The following is a 22,116-nucleotide window of genomic DNA, read 5'->3' on the forward strand; positions in this document are numbered from 1 at the left end:
AGCCCAGAGTAAAACCGAACCCGCACATCTCTAATTAATTGGAAAAAACACGGACTTTAGGTGGTATAGGGATTTACAAAAAAAAAAAAAAAAATTTAAATTGTGACAAAAAAAAAAATCTGTATCACGAAAATAAGAATTTACTTACCGATAATTCTATTTCTCGGAGTCCGTAGTGGATGCTGGGGTTCCTGAAAGGACCATGGGGAATAGCGGCTCCGCAGGAGACAGGGCACAAAAAGTAAAGCTTTCCGATCAGGTGGTGTGCACTGGCTCCTCCCCCTATGACCCTCCTCCAGACTCCAGTTAGGTACTGTGCCCGGACGAGCGTACACAATAAGGGAGGAATTTTGAATCCCGGGTAAGACTCATACCAGCCACACCAATCACACTGTACAACCTGTGATCTGAACCCAGTTAACAGTATGATAACAGCGGAGCCTCTGAAAAGATGGCTCACAACAACAATAACCCGATTTAGTTAGCAATAACTATGTACAAGTATTGCAGACAATCCGCACTTGGGATGGGCGCCCAGCATCCACTACGGACTCCGAGAAATAGAATTATCGGTAAGTAAATTCTTATTTTCTCTATCGTCCTTGTGGATGCTGGGGTTCCTGAAAGGACCATGGGGATTATACCAAAGCTCCCAAACGGGCGGGAGAGTGCGGATGACTCTGCAGCACCGAATGAGAGAACTCCAGGTCCTCTTTTGCCAGGGTATCAAATTTGTAGAATTTTACAAACGTGTTCTCCCCCGACCACGTAGCTGCTCGGCAAAGTTGTAATGCCGAGACCCCTCGGGCAGCCGCCCAAGATGAACCCACATTCCTTGTGGAATGGGCCTTAACAGATTTAGACTGTGGCAGGCCTGCCACAGAATGTGCAAGTTGAATTGTGCTACCAATCCCACGAGCAATCGACTGCTTAGAAGCAGAAGCACCCAGCATTGTTGGGTGCATACAGGATAAACAGCAAGTCAGATTTCCTGACTCCAGCCAACCTGGAAACTATATTTTCAGGGCCCTGATAACATCCAGCAACTTGGAGTCCTCCAAGTCCCTAGTAGCCGCAGGTACCACAATAAGCTGGTTCAGGTGAAACGCTGACACCACCTTAAGGAGAAACTGGGGACGAGTCCGCAGCTTTGCTCTGTCCGAATGGACAATCAGATATGGCTTTGTGAGATAAAGCCGCCAATTCTGACACTCGCCTGGCCGAGGCCAGGACCAACAGCATGGTCATTTTCCATGTGAGATATATCAAATCCACAGATTTGAGTTGTTTAAACCAATGTGATTTTTTAGGAATCCCAAAACTACGTTGAGATCGCCCAGTGCCACTGGAGACATCAAAGGGGCTGTATATGCAGTACTCCCTTAACAACTTCTGGACTTCAGGAACTGAAGCCAATTTCTTTCTGGAAGAAAATCAACAGGCCGAAATTTGAACCTTAATGGACCCAATTTGAGACCCATAGACACTCCTGTTTGCAGGAAATGTAGAAATTAACCTAGTTGAAATTCTTCCGTGGAGCCTTCCTGGACTCACACCCTGGCACATATTTTCACCTAAGTGGTGATAATGTTGTGCGGTCACCTCCTTCCTGGCTCTGACCAGGGTAGGGATGACCTCTTCCGGAATGCCTCTTTCCCTTAGGATCCGGCGTTCACCCGCCTTGGCGTCAACGCAGCTGCGGTAAGTCCCGGAACAGACACGGTTCTTGCCGAATCAAGACCCTTCTTAGTATCTCTTGAAGTTCCGGGAACCAAGTCCTTCTTGGCCAAACCGGAGCCACGAGTATAGTTCTTACTCCTCTCCTTCCTATCATTTTCAATACATTGGGTATGAAAAGCAGAGGATGGAACACATACACCGACTGGTACACCGACGGTGTTACCAGAGCGTCCCAGCTATTGCCTGAGTGTCTCTTGACCTGGCGCTTCAGGTGGGACGCCATCATAACCACCTTTGGTTTTTCCCAACGGTTTACAATCATGTGGAAACTTCCAGATTAAGTTTCCACTTTTCCGGGTGGAATTCATTTATGCTGAGGAAATCTTCCCAGTTGCCCACTCCCGGAATGAACACTGCTGACAGTGTTATCACATGATTTTCCGCCCAGCGAAGAATCCTTGCTGTCATTGCCCTCCTGCTTCTTGTGTCGCCCCGTCTGATAACGTGGGCGACCGCCATGATGATGTCCTACTGGATCAGCACCGGTTGACTTTGAAGCAGGAGTCTTCCTAGGCTCAGAGCATTGTAAATTGCCCTTAGCTCCAGTATATTCATGTGGAGAGAAGTCTCCAGACTTGACCACACTTCCTTGGAAATTTTTTCCCTGTGTGACTACTCCCCAGCCTCTCAGGCTGGTATCCGTGGTCCCCAGAACACAGTCCTGAATGCTGAGTGTGCTGCCCTCTAAAAGATGAGCACTCTGCAGCCCCCACAGAAGAGACACCCTTGTCCTTGGAGACAGGATTATCCGCTGATGCATCTGAAAATGCGATCCGGACCATTCGTCCAGCAAATCCCCTGAGATCTGCCGAATGGAATCGCTTCGTAAGAAGCCACCATTTTTCCCAGGACTCCTGTGCATTGATGCACTGATACTTGGCCTGGTTTTAGGAGGTTTCTGACTAGGTCGAATAACTCCTTGGCTTTTTCCTCCCGGAGGAACACCTTTTTCTGGACTATGCCCAGAATCATTCCTAGGAACAGCAGACGTATCGTCGGAAAACAGCTGCGATTCTTGGAATATTTAGAATCCAGTCGTGCTGTCGTAGAACTACTTTAGATAGTGCTCTTCCGACCTCCAACTGTTCTCTGGAACTTGCCCTTTTCAGGATATCGTCCAAGTAAGGGATAATTTAGATGCCTTTTTTCTTTGAAGAAACATCTTTTCGGCCATTACCGTGGTAAAAGGCCCGGGGTGCCGTGGATAATTCAAACGGCATCGTCTGAAACTGATATTGACAGTTCTGTACCACGAACCAGAGGTACCCTTGTTGAGAAGGGCAAATTTGGACATGGAGGTAATCCTTGATGTCCAGGGACACCATATAGTCCCCTTTTTTCCGGTTCGCTATCACTGCTCTGAGTGACTCCATCTCGATTTGAACCTTTTATGTAAGTGTTCAAAGATTTCAGTTTAGACTATGTCTCACCAAGCCGTCTGGCTTCAGTACCACAATATAGTGTGGAAAAATAATACCCTTTTCCTTGTTGTAGGAGGGGTACTTTGATTTATCACCTGCTGGATATACAGCTTGTGAATTGTTTCCAATGCTGCCTCCCTGTCGGAGGGAGCCGTTGGTAAAGCAGACTTCAGAAACCTGCGAGGAGAAGATGTCTCGACTCTCCAATCTGTACCCCTGGGATAATACTTGTACTATCTAGGGGTCAACCTGCGAGTGATCCCACTGCGCGCTGAGACTCTTGAGACTACCCCCCCACCTTGAGTCCGCTTGCACGGCCCCAGCGTCATGCTGAGGACTTGGCAGACGCGGTGGAGGGCTTCTTTTCCTGGGAAGGGGCTGCCTGCTGCAGTCTACTTCCCTTACCTCTATGTCTGGGCAGATATGACTGGCCTTTTGCCTGCATGCCCTCATGGGAAAGGAAGGATTGAGGCTGAAAAGACGGTGTCTTTTTCAGCTGAGATGTAACTTGGGGTAAAAAGGTTGGATTTCCCAGCTGTTGCCGTGGTCCCCAGGTCCGATGGACCGACCCCAACTAACTCCTTCCCTTTATACGGCAATACTTCCATGTGCCGTATGGGATCTGTATCACCTGACCACTGTCGTGTCCATGACATCTTCTGGGTGATATGGACAACGTACTTATCTTGATGCCAGAGAGCAAATATCCCTCTGTGCATCTCACGTACATATATATAGAATGCATCCTATTAAATGCTCTATATGAATAAAATATTTTCAGTCAGGGAATCCGACCAAGCCAACCCAGCACTGCATCTCCAGGCTGATGGCGATCGCTGGTCGCAGTATAACCACCTTATGTGTGTATATACTTTTTAGGATATCTTTCCAGCTTCCTATCAGCTGGCTCCTTGAGGGCGGCCGTATCTGGAGACGGTAACGCCACTTGATAAGCGTGTGAGCGCCTTATCACCCTAAGGGGTGTTTCCCAACGCGCCCTAATTTCTGGCGGGAAAGGGTATAACGCCAATATTTGCTATCGGGGTAACCCCACGCATCATCACACACTTCATTTTATTTTATCTGATTCAGGAAAAACTACAGGTAGTTTTTTCACTCCCACATAATACCCTTTTTTGTGGTACTTGTAGTATCAGAAATATGCAACACCTCCTTCATTGCCCTTAACGTGTGGCCCTAATGAGAAATACGTTTGTTTATTCACCGTCGACACTGGATTCAGTGTCCGTGTCTGTGTCTGTGTCGACCGACTGAGGTAAATGGGCGTTTTTAACGCCCCTGACGGTGTTTCTGAGACGCCTGGACCGGTACTAATAGTTTGTCGGCCGTCTCACGTCGTCAACCGACCTTGCAGCGTGTTGACATTCTCACGTAGTTCCCTAAATAAGCCATCCATTCCGGTGTCGACTCCCTAGAGAGTGACATCACCATTACAGGCAATTTCTCCGCCTCCTCACCAACATCGTCCTCATACATGTCGACACACACGTACCGACACACAGCACACACACCGGGAATGCTCTGACAGAGGACAGGACCCACACTAGCCCTTTGGGGAGACAGAGGGAGAGTTTGCCAGCACACACCAAAACGCTATAATTATATAGGGACAACCTTATATAAGTGTTTTCCCTTATAGCATCTTTATATATATCTCAATATCGCCAAAATCAGTGCCCCCCCTCTCTGTTTTAACCCTGTTTCTGTAGTGCAGTGCAGGGGAGAGCCTGGGAGCCTTCTCTCCAGGCTTTCTGTGAGAGAAAATGGCGCTGTGTGCTGAGGAGATAGGCCCCGCCCCTTTTTCGGCGGGCTCGTCTCCCGCTATTTAGTGAATCTTGGCAGGGGTTAAATATCTCCATATAGCCTCTGGGGGCTATATGTGAGGTATTTTTCGCCAAAAAAGGTTTTCATTTGCCTCCCAGGGCGCCCCCCTCCCAGCGCCCTGCACCCTCAGTGACTGCCGTGTGAAGTGTGCTGAGAGGAAAATGGCGCACAGCTGCAGTGCTGTGCGCTACCTTTAGAAGACTGCAGGAGTCTTCAGCCGCCGATTCTGGACCTCTTCTTACTTCAGCATCTGCAAGGGGGCCGGCGGCGCGGCTCCGGTGACCATCCAGGCTGTACCTGTGATCGTCCCTCTGGAGCTGATGTCCAGTAGCCAAGAAGCCAATCCATCCTGCACGCAGGTGAGTTCACTCCTTCTCCCCTAAGTCCCTCGTTGCAGTGATCCTGTTGCCAGCAGGACTCACTGTAAAATAAAAAACCTAAGCTAAACTTTCTCTAAGCAGCTCTTTAGGAGAGCCACCTAGATTGCACCCTTCTCGGCCGGGCACAAAAATCTAACTGGTGTCTGGAGGAGGGTCATAGGGGGAGGAGCCAGTGCACACCACCTGATCGGAAAGCTTTACTTTTTGTGCCCTGTCTCCTGCGGAGCCGCTATTCCCCATGGTCCTTTCAGGAACCCCAGCATCCACAAGGACGATAGAGAAAGTGCAATATACAGCAAATCAAAGGCACATTTATTAATTAAAAAAATTTCAAAACAAAAACAAGACAAAGCAGAGCTATTTTGGGAACTGGAGAATAAAAGTTCATATCATTTTAAAGTAAGGTTAATGCAAACAGCAATCAAAAGTTATTTTTGTTATAAGTCTGCAAAATCAAAAACATAATTGTAGTTAAAACGTGAATAAAAAGTCTGAGAGATGTGAGTTTATTGAGGTAGAAAAACTGAACCAATTTCTGAGGTTATATAGTACATAATATATATATGTTTATTTCAACTATATGATTTTACTTATCTACTAATATTTAATGTACGATAGTAGTGGAAAAGTATGTTCATTTTTTTAATCATATTAACTAAAGTTATGTATGTGTGATATGAAAAATTTGTAGAATTCCTTCAAGCAAAAGACCATGGACCTTATTCAAAGTTGAACGTAAGCGCAACTTGCTGCTTTTTTGGCCACAACTACTTTTTCTCGTAGTGTGCATCATTTATTTTTTTCAAGCAAGCTGAACTTAAGACATCCTATGAAAAGGGGAGCCGGAATGAGGGTTGGAGGGGCGTGTAGACACAATTTCAGTAAGCGCACATTTATGTTAAATGAGTCTTAGATGGCAGTCAAAAGAAAAACTGCTCCTGCTCTGGAGGTACATGACCAGCAGATACTCTAACCATGGGGCAAGTTGTAAACCAATGACGTTTGAGAAGAAAGCTACATATTTATTAAAAAGCACTTTACAAAAACAAAAAGTTACAATTTTATTTTTGCATTGTTCAATTTGCATGTAATAGGCTTCAAGCTATTTGGGTATTATCTATACTCTCCAACCATTTACTGCAGTGAGGATTAATAGTGTACTGAATTTGTTTAGCAACTTTTGTGCACACCGTGAAAGCACATCTCCTTTCATATTACAGTCGCATTTGCTCCAGTTACTTGTTGTGGCTGGGAAGTGCATTTGCTTCCTACGCAGAACTTGCGTTTGCAGACAACTGTGAAAAATTGGGATTTATGATTTTTTTTGTTAGGTTCAACCGCATTTTACGCTCATCTCTAAATAAGGCCCAATGTCTCGTTTTCCGAAAAAAGCAAATGCTAATTTTTTTAAAAAAAGGTAGGAAACTATAGTAGGCTGGTAATCTATAGTTTGAATCTATATGGTTTATTCATAAAGAACTTTTTGTAAACCAGTAAAATATATGGTTTACTGGGAAATGGAAATCATGATCTTTTCTCCAACTCTCAATCCAAGCAAGTGGTCAGCGTAGTGAAGCAAAAAGGGTTAGTGGAGGTTAATTAGCACCCCACCTTCATCCTCTCCCTCATTTAAAAAAAAAAAAAAAAAAGCAGAAAAAGCAGCAAGACAAAAGGACTGCTGTCAAGGGACTGATTTGTTATAATTGCCATTATAATTATAGTTTTGTTCTGGTACAAAACTCATCAGCTCTACCTTGTCGTGTTCCTCTTTGCTCAAGCTAAGTGCAAGCTGAAGCTGCAATTCCTCTTCGGACACAGCAACAGGAGGGGGCTGGGAAAGAAAAACAAAATAAAAGCACAAGACACCAGCATGGTAGGGAAGGGAAGGGAAAGGGGGAGAACCAAAAAAAAACATGGATGGTAGGAAGGCAGATGAAGACAGATAAGAGATAAAAGACCATATACAGCCATATATACCACAGCTTCAGATCTCAATATGGATCTAGAATTGCAAAATAAACATGATTTGTGTATGTCCTGTAAATAGCAGATATTTGCATTGCATGAAATGCAGATTTCGTCAAGTTCATTAGAATATATGAGAGAAATAGACCGGTCTTAAAATTGCCAAACACTTGGATACTCTTATAGAGCATAACAGCCTTGGCATCTGTTTCACCAACATAAAGACAAGACAACCAATTAGGACGTTGTTTTTCACATAACTATGACATTGCATGCCTTTGAACCACACAAGTATGTTAAATTCAAAATGCACTGCAAAAACTAAATGTGCTGAAGCTGGGGATACTGTGGCCATAAAAACCAACTAATAAGAACCAAGAATAAAACCTGTTAAAATATAAATCAAGAAAGGGAAAAAAAATTCTCAGCAACAAATGGCACATGCTGGCAATGGTAGGTAAGGGGAGAAGGACACAAAGTTCATGATATTGGGTGGAGCTGTGTGTGGGAGGAGGTTTCTTCGGCTGGTCCAAAATAGGAAGACCATGGTAATTTTTCCGTTGGGCATAATTTCTACAGATAACTTCCAGCTAGGTGTGGTGCTGTAGTGCCATATGAAGCCTAGTATAAAATGAAATTGGTTCTTTATGTGGGCAACTCTTGAGACTCTGACCTTCAACTGGAGCTACTGTATGGTAATCAGCTGCAGAAAACCTTTACACAGAAGAAATACAGATTTAATCAAGATAATGCTTGATAACTTGAGAAAAGGTCCTGCACAAACAAAACAATGTTGGTACACTGAAAGGGTAAGTAAAGCATCAAATAGAAGAAAGCTAAAAAATAAAAATCTGTGTTTGGAGCTCATGTTGTCAATACCTGCAGACTTTTGGGCTTTACATCAACCAACTCTCACCAACGACTTTCTTACCATCACTTCTCTCTCCTCATCCTCCTTGATTTATCTGCTGCATTGATATGGATGACAACCCAGTCCTTGAAAGCCTCAGGTCCATTATTCTCCGAGATACTTTCCTCTCATGGTAGAAATACTACCTTTCTAACAGCTCCTTTTCCATTCTGACCTCCTCACCATCTTACTCCACCTGTGTCCCCAAGGATATATCACAAGCAGCAGCGCTTAAGTATTAAGATTATACGAGATCACACAATATAAGTATGATTCACACAATCTAATACACAATGAACAATTTAAAAGACATATACTTTAAAATTGCATAATTGGTTCTCCAGGACCCTCAATATACCCATAGTCTATGGAAGCTTTTTTTTTTGGTAGGTTACATACCTCCAGCTGCAACAGACTGCAGGGGAGAAATGCACTGAAGTCAATCAGGAACATCATTTTCATCGCTTGGACCAATATTGGACTTATTTCTGGATACCTTTAAGAACTCTATCTTCTAAAGCCGAGATTGGAGATTGGACACCGCAAAACATAGTGAGGACTGTCTATCCAAGGAATATTCAGATAAAGCTGCCTAATAATCCTCCAGCGGTACAAGTGTGGTAACGTTACCCTGAAACCACCTGTGTATCGAGAATTTTGCTGATAAGGTCCAGAAAAAACTGGCCATTAAAATAGGAACAAGCATTGCCAAATGGTTCCATAAACTGTATGGGTATATTAAGGGTCCTGAAGAACCAATTATGCAATTTTAAAGTAGTCTTTTAAATTGTTCATTGTGTATTAACTTGTGTGAATCATACTCATATTGTGTGATCTCGTATAATCTTAATACTTAAGCGCTGCTGCTTGTGATATATTCTTTATATATTTTCTGAGAACTGACTATTCTCTGTTATAGTAGCTACCAGTGGAGTAGCATCTCATAGTAGCGCCCGAGTTTTTATCTTTTGATAAAATACATCTCGTGTGTCCCCAAGGGTCTATTTATGGCCCCCTACTCTTCTCACCCTACATTTCCTCTCTTGCACAGGTCATCTCCTCCTGTCTACAATCTCATCATTGTGCACTGATGACAATCAAATTTACCTCTCTTTCCTGAACCTCTCACCCACCATTCTCTCTCATTGTTCTAACTGCTTTTCTGAATGTTCTAGAACTTAACATGACTAAAATTGAACTTCCTGTTCCCAACAGGATCTACATGATGCCCCACCTCTCCATCGCTATGCTGACATCACAATCTCCACTATACCTCAAGTCCGCAGCCTGGGTTTTATCATTGACTCCTCCCTCTCATTCCCTCCCAACAAAACGGACAAACGCTTAATATTGCCACCTCAACTCCTGCAACATCTCTAGCATCAGGCCCTCTCTCACCCCTGATGCTATAAAAACTGTAGTTCATGCACGTATGTCTCACCAGGGCTATTGTAACCTCCTCCTCTCTAGCCTCCTTACACCTTTCTCAACCTTAATACTATCCTTAACGCTGCTGCTCAACCCATTTACTTCTCCCACAGCTTAGAATAGCCACGCAGCAACTGGCTCCATGGTCTCTACTTCACCCTTAGAATGCAGGTCAAAATCTTAACCCTCCTCCACCTTACTTTCACTCTGGTCAACCCCCTCCTGGAACTCACTGCCTTACCAAGTCTTGCTTTCTACCAGCCTCCATGCTTACGAACAAACCCTAAAAAACACACCTTTTCATGAAAACCGCCCTGCTCTCAACTCAGCACTGCCCCCTCTACCTACTCTTATTCATGTTTTACCTTTCCAACTATCCAGTCTTTTCACGTGCTATAAAAATCTCATACGGGCAGGTCTCCATTCCCTTCTGTTCACCCCACTGCATGCCATCAGTGCGCCTTTTCTTTCGTCTCCAGGTGTGAGACGCTTTTCTATATACAGCATCTTCCGCGTAAGGTTTTTTGGCGTTACATTTTTGTTTAGGTGGAAAACACACCCCATGGCCAGGAGTGCAAGGCCCTCTAGCTACCTGCAGCAAGCAGCATTGGTTGTATTTCTGGGTAAGAAAAACGTTTTTTTTTTTTTTTTTGAGAATGCAAAAAACACACCTTAGTAAAAACAAACACTACTTTACTGTTGTTATATTGCATCATTAAGAAACATTCTATAAACCACATTGATTATTAAAGTCATGGATGGTTATCCACTCATTTCTCAAATGTGCAAATATGAACTAAAGACATAGTAGCCAGTCATCCATTATCTTTTATCAGTCTTGTGCAATTAGACAAGCACGTGTCTGATGTGATTTTTGAGAAGATTTGCACCTTTGAGCAATGTTTCCATCTGAATTGTGACCGATGTCTGAAAAAAAAAATATATTTTTTTTTATCTTGTGTACTAAAATGAATTGTAACAATAAAACTGTACAAAAACATTAAAAAAAAGAAATCAAACACAACTTTCTTTGAAACATTATGGTTTCAAATTGTAAGCAATTAGCAAGATTCAAAAATGTAAATTTTTATTTTTATTTTTTTTTTTAACCCAGGATCCCCCCCTTTGGATTTACCTTTGCTCTTACCTGCTCCGCTTCTTCCTTGCTCATGGCCAGAGCTAGCTGGAGCTGAAGTTCTTCCTCTCCACTGCTCTGAGGCCAGGCCTGCTCGGCTTCTGTTGCTGGATTCACCGTTGACGATGCTGAAGATGCTGTAAGAAAACATTAACATTGTATAATGGTTGCATTATGAATGTTGTCCAAAAGTGGCCCCTCCACGCAAACTTTACGTTTTAGGTTTAAATTCACAATTGTTACGTAAAGACAAAAGCATTTATCAAAGTAAATTCTATAAAATGATGGGTAGAATATGACTGGGCAACTTTCCCACTCTTTAGAAGGCATGTCCCCCTTGCTTTGCTCCATGGTGAAAATCGGGTTCACTACGGCTGGCCGGCGGTCGGGCTCCCGGCGACCAGCATCCCGGCGCCGGGAGCCCGACCGCCGGCTTACCGACAGCTTGGCGAGCGCAAATGAGCCCCTTGCGGGCTCGCTGCGCTCGCCACGCTATTTATTCTCCCTCTATGGGGGTCGTGGACCCCCACGAGGGAAAATAAGTGTCGGTATGCCGGCTGTCGGGCTCCCGGCGCCGGTATACTGAGCGCCGGGAGCCCGACCGCCGGCAAACAGAAGACAACCCGTGAAAATCATGTATTATAGAGAAAAAAATAATAATAATTAACGCTTGCTGCAAAAATAGGATTTTAATACCTACCGGTAAATCCTTTTCTCTTAGTCCGTAGAGGATGTTGGGGTCACCATTAGAACCAAGGGGTATAGACGGGATCCGCAGGAGACATGGGCACTTTAAGACTTTCAAAGGGTGTGAACTGGCTCCTCCCCCTATGCCCCTCCTCCAGACTCCAGTTATAGGAACTGTGCCCAGGGAGACGGACATTTCGAGGAAAGGATTTATTGTTAAACTAAGGTGAGATTCATACCAGCTCACACCTCATGCATGCCGCACAACGTGGCATTCAACAGAACACAAGCCAACGGCATGACCAATTTCAGCAACAGGCTGACTATAAACGTAACATAACATGTGTGTAACCACAACTAATAACTGCAGATACAGTACGCACTGGGACGGGCACCCAGCATCCTCTACGGACTAAGAGAAAAGGATTTACCGGTAGGTATTAAAATCCTATTTTCTCATACGTCCTAGAGGATGCTGGGATCACCATTAGAACTATGGGGTTATACCAAAGCTCTTGAATGGACGGGAGAGTGCAGATGACGCTGCAGCACCGATTGACCAAACTTGAGGTCATCATCGGCCAGGGTATCAAACTTGTAAAACCTTTGCAAAAGTGTTTGAACCCGACCAAGTAGCTGCTCGGCAAAGTTGCAATGCCGAGACCCCCCCGGGCAGCCGCCCAGGAGGAGCCCACCTTTCTAGTAGAATGGGCCTTCACCGATTTCATTAACGGCAATCCAGCCGTGGAATGAGCATGCGGAATCGTATTACAGATCCAGCGTGCAATGGTCTGCTTGGAAGCAGGACACCCAATCTTGTTGGGAGCATACAGGACAAACAGAGCCTCTGTTTTCCTAACCTGAGCCGTTCTGGCGAGATAAATTTTCAAAGCTCTGACCACATCCAGAGACTTTGATTCAATTAAGGCGTCAGTAGCCACTGGCACCACAATAGGTTGGTTCATGTGGAAAGATGAAACCACCTTCGGCAGAAATTGCGGACGAGTCCTCAACTCTGCTCTATCTTCATGGAAGATCAAATAAGGGCTCTTGTGAGACAAGGCCGCTAACTCAGACACCCGCCTTGCGGATGCCAAGGCCAACAGAATGACCACTTTCCAAGTGAGCAAATTCAACCCCACTTTCTGTAAAGGTTCAAACCAATGTGATTGAAGGAACTGCAACACCACGTTAAGATCCCATGGTGCCACTGGGGGCGCAAATGGAGGTTGGATGTGCAACACACCTTTCACGAAGTCTGAACTTCTGGAAGGGAGGCCAATTGTTTTTGAAAGAAAACCGATAAGGCTGAAATCTGTACCTTAATTGAGCCCAACTTTAGGCCCGCATCCACAATGAGGATCGCTTGTATCTTTGTTCTTCTTATGATCTTTAGAACTTTTGGAATGAGAGGAAGTGGAGGGAATACATACACCGACTGAAACACCCATGGTGTCACCAGTGCATCCACTGCTATTGCTTGAGGGTCCCTCGACCTGGAACAATATCTCTGAAGCTTCTTGTTGAGACGAGATGCCATCATGTCTACTTGAGGAATTCCCCAATGACTTGTCATTTCTGTGAAGACCTCTCGATGGAGGCCTCACTCTCCAGGATGGAGATCGTGTCTGCTGAGGAAGTCTGCTTCCCAGTTGTCCACTACTGGAATGAAGATCGCTGACAGAGTGCTTGCATGCTTTTCCGCCCAGCGGAGAACCATTGTGGCTTCTGCCATTGCCGCTCTGCTTTTTGTTCCGCCCTGGCGGTTTATGTACATTACTGCTGTTACATTGTCCGACTGCATCAGTACGGGCAGATTGCGAAGAAGATGTTCCGCTTGTAGAAGGCCGTTGTAAATGGCCCTTAACTCCAGAACATTTATGTGGAGACAAGTTTCCTGGCTTGACCATCTTCCTTGGAAGTTTTCCCCTTGTGTGACTGCTCCCCAGCCTCGGAGACTTGCATCCGTGGTTACTAGGATCCAGTTCTGGATCCCGAACCTGCACCCCTCTAGGAGGTGAGAGCTGTGCAGCCACCACAGGAGTGAGATTCTGGTCTTGGAAAACAGGAGTATTCCAGTATCATTCCCAAAAACGACAACCGCGTCGTCGGAATCAACTGTGATTTTGGCAAGTTTAGAAGCCAACCATGTTGTTGAAGAACTGTCAGAGAGAGAGAGCAATGTTTTGCACCAACTGGTCCTTGGATCTCACCTTTATCAGGAGATCGTGACTCCTTGCTCGCGAAGAAGAACCATCATTTCCGCCATCACTTCGGTGAAAATCCTCTGAGCCGTGGACAGACCAAACGGCAACGTCTGAAATTGGTAATGACAATCCTGAATTGCAAACCTCAGGTAAGCCTGATGCGGAGGATAAATGGGAACATGTAAATAGGCATCCTTTATGTCCACCGACACCATAAAATCCCCTTCCTCCAGACTGGAGATCACTGCTCGGACAGACTCCATCTTGAATTTTAATTTATTTAGTAGAAATTGAGGGATTTTAGGTTTAGGATTGGTCTGACTGCGCCGTCCGGCTTCGGGAACATGGACAAGCTTGAATAAAAGCCTTCTCCCTGTTCTGACGGGGGAACAATGACGATGGCCTGATTTTGACACAACTTTTGTACTGCGTCGCATACTACCTCCCTGTCCGGAAGAGAAGCTGGTAAGGCCGATTTGAAAAATCGGCGAGGGGGGAACGTCTTGACACTCCAGTTTGTACCATGGGTCCAGGTCTGAACGAAACCAGAACTGACTGAAGAGTTTTAGACGTGCCCCTCACCGGTGCGGAATCCCGCAGAGGAGCCCCAGCGTCATGCGGTGGAGTTGGCAGAAGCCGGGGAGGACTTCTGCTCCTGGGAACCAGACAAGGCTGGTGATCTTTTACCTCTTCCCCTTCCTCTAGTAGCAAGGAAGGAAGAACCTCGCCCTTTTCTGTACTTATTGGGCCGAAAGGACTGCATTTGATAGTGGTGTGTTTCCTTTTATAGTGGAGGAACATAAGGCAAAAAAGGATGACTTACCCGCGGTAGCCGTAGATACCAAATCAGCGAGGCTGTCACCAAACAAGGCACCACCTTAATATGGTAGAGATTCCATAATTTTCTTGGAGTCAGCGTCAGCATTCCATTGGTGAATCCACAATGCTCGCCTAGCTGAGACTGCCATGGCATTGGCCTTTGATCCCAAAAAGCCAATATCTCTCGCAGTTTCCTTTATGTACGCTGCAGCGTCCTTGATATAACCCAGTGGCAAGAGGATGCTATCCCTATCTAGGTGCAATGACAGGTCTGAGTAGCGTACCTGTGGTCGCATAAATGGATTTTAACGTAGTTTCTTGCTTATGATCTGCAGGATCCTTAAGGGCTGCCATGCCAGGTAACGGGAGAGCCACCTTTTTAGACAAACGTGATAAGGCCTTGTCTACAATGGGGGGGGGGGGGGGGGGGGGAGGGGGGGTGTGACTCCCACTTTTCCCTATCCTCAGAGGGAAACGGATAAGCCACCAGAATCCTTTTTGGGAATCTGAAACTTTCTGTCAGGGCTTTCCCAGACTTTTTCAAATAGAGTGTTCAGTTCATGAGGGGGAGGAAACATTATCTCAGGTTTCTTTTCCTTATACAAACAGACCCATTTATCAGGAACAGCAGGGTCCTCAGTGATATGTAATACATCTTTAACCGCCACAATCATGTACTGAATGCTCTTTGCCAATTTTGGATCTAATCTGGAATCACTATAGTCGACACTGGAATCAGTGTCTGTGTCGGTACCAGTGTCTGCCAACTGGGCAAAAGTACGTTTTTATGACCCCAAGGGGTCCTGAACTTGTAATAACATATCCTCCACAGATTTCTTCCATGCCTGGGTCCGAAACTCAGACTTATCTAATCTCTTACTAATAAGAGCCACATTAGCATTCAAAGCATTTACCCAATCAGGAGTCGGCGGTGCCGACAGGGTCACCCCCACAGCCATTTGTGTCCCTAATACAGGCTCCTCCTGGGAAGAGCACTCAGCCTCAGACATGTCGACACACGTGTACCAAACACCCACAGACACACCGGGCATATAGGGGACAGACCCACAGTAAAGTCTGTCAGAGAGACACAGAGGGGATTTGCCAGCTCACAACCCAGCGCCAAATTGATGCTTCTGAAAACACTACAAAATGCCCCAGACCTGTAGCGCTTTTAATATTAAGTATATTGCACCAATTGTCCAGTGCCCCCCCTCCTTTGCACCCTGATACTTGTCAGCAGTGTGAGGAAGGACCGGCTACTCTGCAGCCTGAGGAGAGGAAATGGCGTGAGGATGAAGCTCCGCCCCCTTAATGGTGCGCTTCTGTCCCGCTTATTTCAATAAATGATTATACTGGCGGGGGTTAGGACAGTGCCTTGGCACTAATGTCCCCTCTTGCCAGTGTACACTGAGGATTTTTAGCTGGCCAGGGCGCCGCACGCCCCCCCGGAAAGAAGGGGGAATCCGTATCTATCGTTCAGACATGACTGCATCTGACAATTATGCGTCATCATCCGTTGTGAGGGAACATAGGCCCAGAAGGTAGACTTACCCGCGGCATCTGCCGAGATCAAATTAACTAGGTAGTCACCAAACCGGGCTTCACCTTCATCGGGAAGAGACTCCATATCCTCTCAGAGTCAGCCTCAGCATTGCATTGGTGAATACACAACGCCCTCCTAGCCGAAACTGCCATGGTATCGGCCCGCGAACCCAAGAGTCTTCAATCCCTTGCAGTCACACGAAAGCATGCTGCAGCGTTCTTGATACGACCCAACGTAAGGAGTATCCCATCTCTCCCCAGGGTATCTATAACTGATGACAAAGCAACCGACCATTTTTGAATACTACTACTCCCCCATGCGCATGTAATGGCCAGGTCTAACTAATGCACGCGTGGACACAACTAGAATATAACGAAAACTTCATATATATGACCTGCTGGCTTTGTGACAGGGCCCCATGTAGAACAGGGGGTGACACCCACTTAATTCTATCCGTGGCGGGAAAAGAAAAGACAATCGGAATCCTCTTGAGGATTTGAAATCATCTTGTCAGGGCTAACCCAGACCTTCTCTAACAGAGCGTTCAGCACATGAGAATGAAGAATATTTCTTCAGCAGTATTATAAATACATATAAACACATGCACATTATAATTATATATATATATATATATATATATATATATATATATATATATATATATATATATATATACACACACACATATATATACACACACATATATATACACATATATATATATATATATATATATAAAATAAGATTTTACTTACCGATAAATCTATTTCTCGTAGTCCGTAGTGGATGCTGGGACTCCGTCAGGACCATGGGGAATAGCGGCTCCGCAGGAGACAGGGCACAAAATTTAAAAGTTTGACCACTAGGTGGTGTGTACTGGCTCCTCCCCCTATGACCCTCCTCCAAGCCTCAGTTAGGATACTGTGCCCGGACGAGCGTACACAATAAGGAAGGATTTTGAATCCCGGGTAAGACTCATACCAGCCACACCAATCACACCGTACAACTTGTGATCTGAACCCAGTTAACAGTATGACAAACGTAGGAGCCTCTGAACAGACGGCTCACAACAATAACAACCCGATTTTTTTGTAACAATAACTATGTACAAGTATTGCAGACAATCCGCACTTGGGATGGGCGCCCAGCATCCACTACGGACTACGAGAAATAGAATTATCGGTAAGTAAAATCTTATTTTCTCTGACGTCCTAGTGGATGCTGGGACTCCGTCAGGACCATGGGGATTATACCAAAGCTCCCAAACGGGCGGGAGAGTGCGGATGACTCTGCAGCACCGAATGAGAGAACTCCAGGTCCTCCTTAGCCAGGGTATCAAATTTGTAGAATTTTACAAACGTGTTCTCCCCTGACCACGTAGCTGCTCGGCAAAGTTGTAATGCCGAGACCCCTCGGGCAGCCGCCCAAGATGAGCCCACCTTCCTTGTGGAATGGGCCTTGACAGATTTAGGCTGTGGCAGGCCTGCCACAGAATGTGCAAGTTGAATTGTGCTACAAATCCAACGAGCAATCGTCTGCTTAGAAGCAGGAGCACCCAGCTTGTTGGGTGCATACAGTATAAACAGCGAGTCAGATTTTCTGACTCCAGCCGTCCTTGAAATATATATTTTCAATGCTCTGACAACGTCCAGCAACTTGGAATCCTCCAAATCGCTAGTAGCCGCAGGCACCACAATAGGCTGGTTCAGGTGAAACGCTGAAACCACCTTAGGCAGAAAGTGAGGACGCGTCCGCAGTTCTGCCCTGTCCGAATGGAAAATCAGATATGGGCTTTTATACGATAAAGCCGCCAATTCTGACACTCTCCTGGCTGAAGCCAGGGCCAGTAGCATGGTTACTTTCCATGTAAGATATTTCAAATCCACCGATTTGAGTGGCTCAAACCAATGGGATTTGAGAAAATCCAAAACTACATTAAGATCCCACGGTGCCACTGGGGGCACAACCGGGGGCTGTATATGTAGTACTCCTTTTACAAAAGTCTGGACTTCAGGAACTGAAGCCAATTCTTTCTGGAAGAAAATCGACAGGGCCGAAATTTGAACCTTAATGGACCCTAATTTGAGGCCTATAGACAATCCTGTTTGCAGGAAATGTAGGAATCGACCCAGTTGAAATTCCTCCGTCGGGGCCTTCCTGGCCTCACACCACGCAACATATTTTCTCCAAATGCGGTGATAATGTTGTGCAGTCACCTCCTTCCTGGCTTTTACCAGGGTAGGGATGACCTCTTCCGGAATGCCTTTTTCCCTTAGGATTCGGCGTTCAACCGCCATGCCGTCAAACGCAGCCGCGGTAAGTCTTGGAATAGACACGGTCCCTGCTGAAGCAGGTCCCGTCTTAGAGGTAGAGGCCACGGATCTTCCGTGAGCATCTCCTGAAGTTCCGGGTACCAAGTTCTTCTTGGCCAATCCGGAGCCACGAGTATCGTTCTTACTCCCCTTTGCCGTATAATTCTCAGTACTTTTGGTATGAGAGGCAGAGGAGGAAACACATACACTGACTGGTACACCCATGGTGTTACCAGAGCGTCTACAGCTATTGCCTGAGGGTCTCTTGACCTGGCGCAATACCTGTCCAGTTTTTTGTTGAGGCGGGACGCCATCATGTCCACCATTGGTCTTTCCCAATGGACCACAATCATGTGGAAGACTTCTGGATGAAGTCCCCACTCTCCCGAGTGCAGATCGTGTCTGCTGAGGAAGTCTGCTTCCCAGTTGTCCACTCCCGGGATGAACACAGCTGACAGTGCTAACACATGATTTTCTGCCCAGCGGAGAATCCTTGCAGCTTCTGCCATTGCCCTCCTGCTTCTTGTGCCGCCCTGTCTGTTTACGTGGGCGACTGCCGTGATGTTGTCCGACTGAATCAACACCGGCTGACCCTGAAGCAGAGGTTTTGCCAGGCTTAGAGCATTGTAGATTGCTCTTAGCTCCAGTATATTTATGTGAAGAGACGTCTCCAGGCTTGACTCGTGCATGGAATCTGCCGAATGGAATCGCTTCGTAAGAAGCTACCATTTTTCCCAGGACTCTTGTGCATTGATGCACAGATACTTTTCCTGGTTTTAGGAGGTTCCTGACTAGATCGGATAACTCCCTGGCTTTCTCCTCCGGAAGAAATACCTTTTTCTGAACAGTGTCCAGAATCATCCCTAGGAACAACAGACGTGTCGTCGGGATCAGTTGGGATTTTGGAAAATTCAGAATCCACCCGTGTTGTTGGAGCACTACTTGGGTTAGTGCTACTCCGACCTCCAGCTGTTCTCTGGATCTTGCCCTTATCAGGAGATCGTCCAAGTAAGGGATAATTAAGACGCCTTCTCTTCGAAGAAGGATCATCATTTCGGCCATTACCTTGGTAAAGACCCGTGGTGCCGTGGACAATCCAAACGGCAGCGTCTGAAACTGATAATGACAGTTTTGGACCACGAACCTGAGGTACCCTTGGTGTGAAGGACAAATTGGAACATGAAGGTAAGCATCCTTGATGTCCAAGGACACCATAAAATCCCCTTCTTCCAGATTCGCTATCACTGCTCTGAGTGACTCCATCTTGAACTTGAATTTTTGTATGTACAGGTTCAGAGCTTTTAGATTTAGAATCGGTCTTACCGAGCCGTCCGGCTTCGGTACCACAAATAGCGTGGAGTAATACCCCTGTCCCTGTTGTAGGAGGGGTACCTTGACTATCACCTGCTGAGAATACAGCTTGTGAATGGCCTCCAATACCGTCGCCCTGTCGGAGGGAGACGTTGGCAAAGCAGACTTTAGGAAACGGCGAGGAGGGGACTTCTCGAATTCCAACCTGTAACCCTGAGATACTACCTGCAGGATCCAGGGGTCCACCTGCGAGTGAGCCCATTGTGCGCTGAAATGTTTGAGGTGGCCCCCCACCGCCCCTGAGTCTGCTTGTAAGGTCCCAGCGTCATGCTGACGCCTTTGTAGAAGCCGGGGAGGGCTTCTGCTCCTGGGAAGGAGCTGCTTGTTGCAGTCTCTTACCCTTTCCTTTGCCTCGGGGCAAATAGGAATGTCCTTTTGCTCGTTTGTTCTTATAGGAACGAAAGGACTGCGGCTGAAAAGCCTGCGGCTTTTTCTGCTGGGAGGTGACCTGGGGTAAAAAGGTGGATTTTCCGGCCGTTGCCGTGGCCACCAGATCCGATAGACCGACCCCAAATAATTCCTCCCCCTTATACGGCAATACTTCCATATGTCGTTTGGAATCCGCATCACCTGACCACTGGCGCGTCCATAAACTTCTTCTGGCAGATATGGACATCGCACTTACTCTTGATGCCAGAGTGCAAATATCTCTCTGTGCATCTCGCATATAAAGAAATGCATCCTTTAACTGCTCTATAGTCAGTAAAATACTGTCCCTATCCAGGGTATCAATATTTTCAGACAGTGACTCCGACCAAGCCACGCCAGCACTGCACATCCAGGCTGAGGCGATTGCTGGTCTCAGTATAACACCCGTATGTGTGTATATACTTTTTAATGTATTCTCCAGCCTCCTATCAGCTGGATCCTTGAGGGCGGCCGTATCAGGAGACGGTAACGCCACTTGCTTTGATAAGCGTGTGAGCGCCTTATCCACCCTAGGAGGTGTTTCCCAGCGCGCCCTAACCTCTGGCGGGAAAGGGTATAATGCCAATAACTTCTTTGAAATTAGCAGTTTTCTATCTGGGGTAACCCACGCTTCATCACACACTTCATTCAGTTCCTCTGATTCAGGAAAAACTATCGGTAGTTTTTTCACACCCCACATAATACCCCTTTTTGTGGTACTTGCAGTATCAGAGATATGCAAAGCCTCCTTCATTGCCGTGATCATATAACGTGTGGCCCTACTGGAAAATACGTTTGTTTCTTCACCGTCGACACTGGATTCAGTGTCAGTGTCTGGGTCTGTGTCGACCGACTGAGGTAAAGGGCGTTTTACAGCCCCTGACGGTGTCTGAGACGCCTGGACAGGTACTAACTGGTTTGCCGGCTGTCTCATGTCGTCAACCGACTTTTGTAGCGTGCTGACACTATCCCGTAATTCCATAAACAAAGCCATCCATTCTGGTGTCGACTCCCTAGGGAGTGACATCACCATTACAGGCAATTGCTCCGCCTCCACGCCAACATCGTCCTCATACATGTCGACACACACGTACCGACACACAGCAGACACACAGGGAATGCTCTGATAGAGGACAGGACCCCACTAGCCCTTTGGGGAGACAGAGGGAGAGTTTGCCAGCACACACCCAAGCGCTATAAATATATATAGGGACAACCTTAATAAGTGTGTTCCCTTTATAGCAGCTCAAATATTATAAATATCGCCAATAAGTGCCCCCCCTCTCTGTTTTTACCCTGTTTCTGTAGTGCAGTGCAGGGGAGAGTCCTGGGAGCCTTCCTCGCAGCGGAGCTGGGCAGGAAAATGGCGCTGTGTGCTGAGGAGAATAGGCCCCGCACCCTTTTCGGCGGGCTTCTTCTCCCGGTTTTTTTGGAACCTGGCAGGGGTTAAATACATCCATATAGCCCCAGGGGCTATATGTGATATATTTTAGCCAGAATAGGTATATTACATTGCTGCCCAGGGCGCCCCCCCCAGCGCCCTGCACCCTCAGTGACCGCTGGTGTGAAGTGTGCGGAGAGCAATGGCGCACAGCTGCAGTGCTGTGCGCTACCTCATGAAGACAGAGACGTCTTCTGCCGCCGGTTTCTGGACCTCTTTTCTATTCGGCATCTGCAAGGGGGTCGGCAGCGCGGCTCCGGTGACCCATCCAGGCTGTACCTGTGATCGTCCCTCTGGAGCTAGTGTCCAGTAGCCTAAGAAGCAAATCCATCCTGCACGCAGGTGAGTTCACTTCTTCTCCCCTAAGTCCCTCGTAGCAGTGAGCCTGTTGCCAGCAGGACTCACTGAAAATAAAAAACCTAACAAACTTTTTCTAAGCAGCTCTTTAGGAGAGCCACCTAGATTGCACCCTGCTCGGACTAGCACAAAAACCTAACTGAG

General features: G+C 46.3%; 1 protein-coding gene across 7 annotated transcripts in view; it reads right to left on the bottom strand.

Moving 5' to 3' along the window:
• Positions 1-22,116, bottom strand: part of EPN1 (epsin 1) — a 237,911-nt gene that overhangs the window by 80,657 nt on the left and 135,138 nt on the right. For 2 of the 7 annotated variants that reach the window (XM_063942701.1, XM_063942705.1), the window contains exons 5-6: positions 10,825-10,961; positions 7,140-7,217 (exon numbers count right to left, since the gene is read on the bottom strand). In XM_063942701.1, the coding sequence (XP_063798771.1) occupies positions 7,140-7,217; positions 10,825-10,961 (215 nt within the window). The remainder of the gene's footprint in view (positions 1-7,139; positions 7,218-10,824; positions 10,962-22,116) is intronic. The other 5 variants (XM_063942704.1, XM_063942706.1, XM_063942703.1 and 2 more) reach the window with 3 other exon arrangements.

The sequence above is a fragment of the Pseudophryne corroboree genome, chromosome 10, assembly GCF_028390025.1.
Source record: "Pseudophryne corroboree isolate aPseCor3 chromosome 10, aPseCor3.hap2, whole genome shotgun sequence".
Classification (NCBI taxonomy): domain Eukaryota; kingdom Metazoa; phylum Chordata; class Amphibia; order Anura; family Myobatrachidae; genus Pseudophryne; species Pseudophryne corroboree.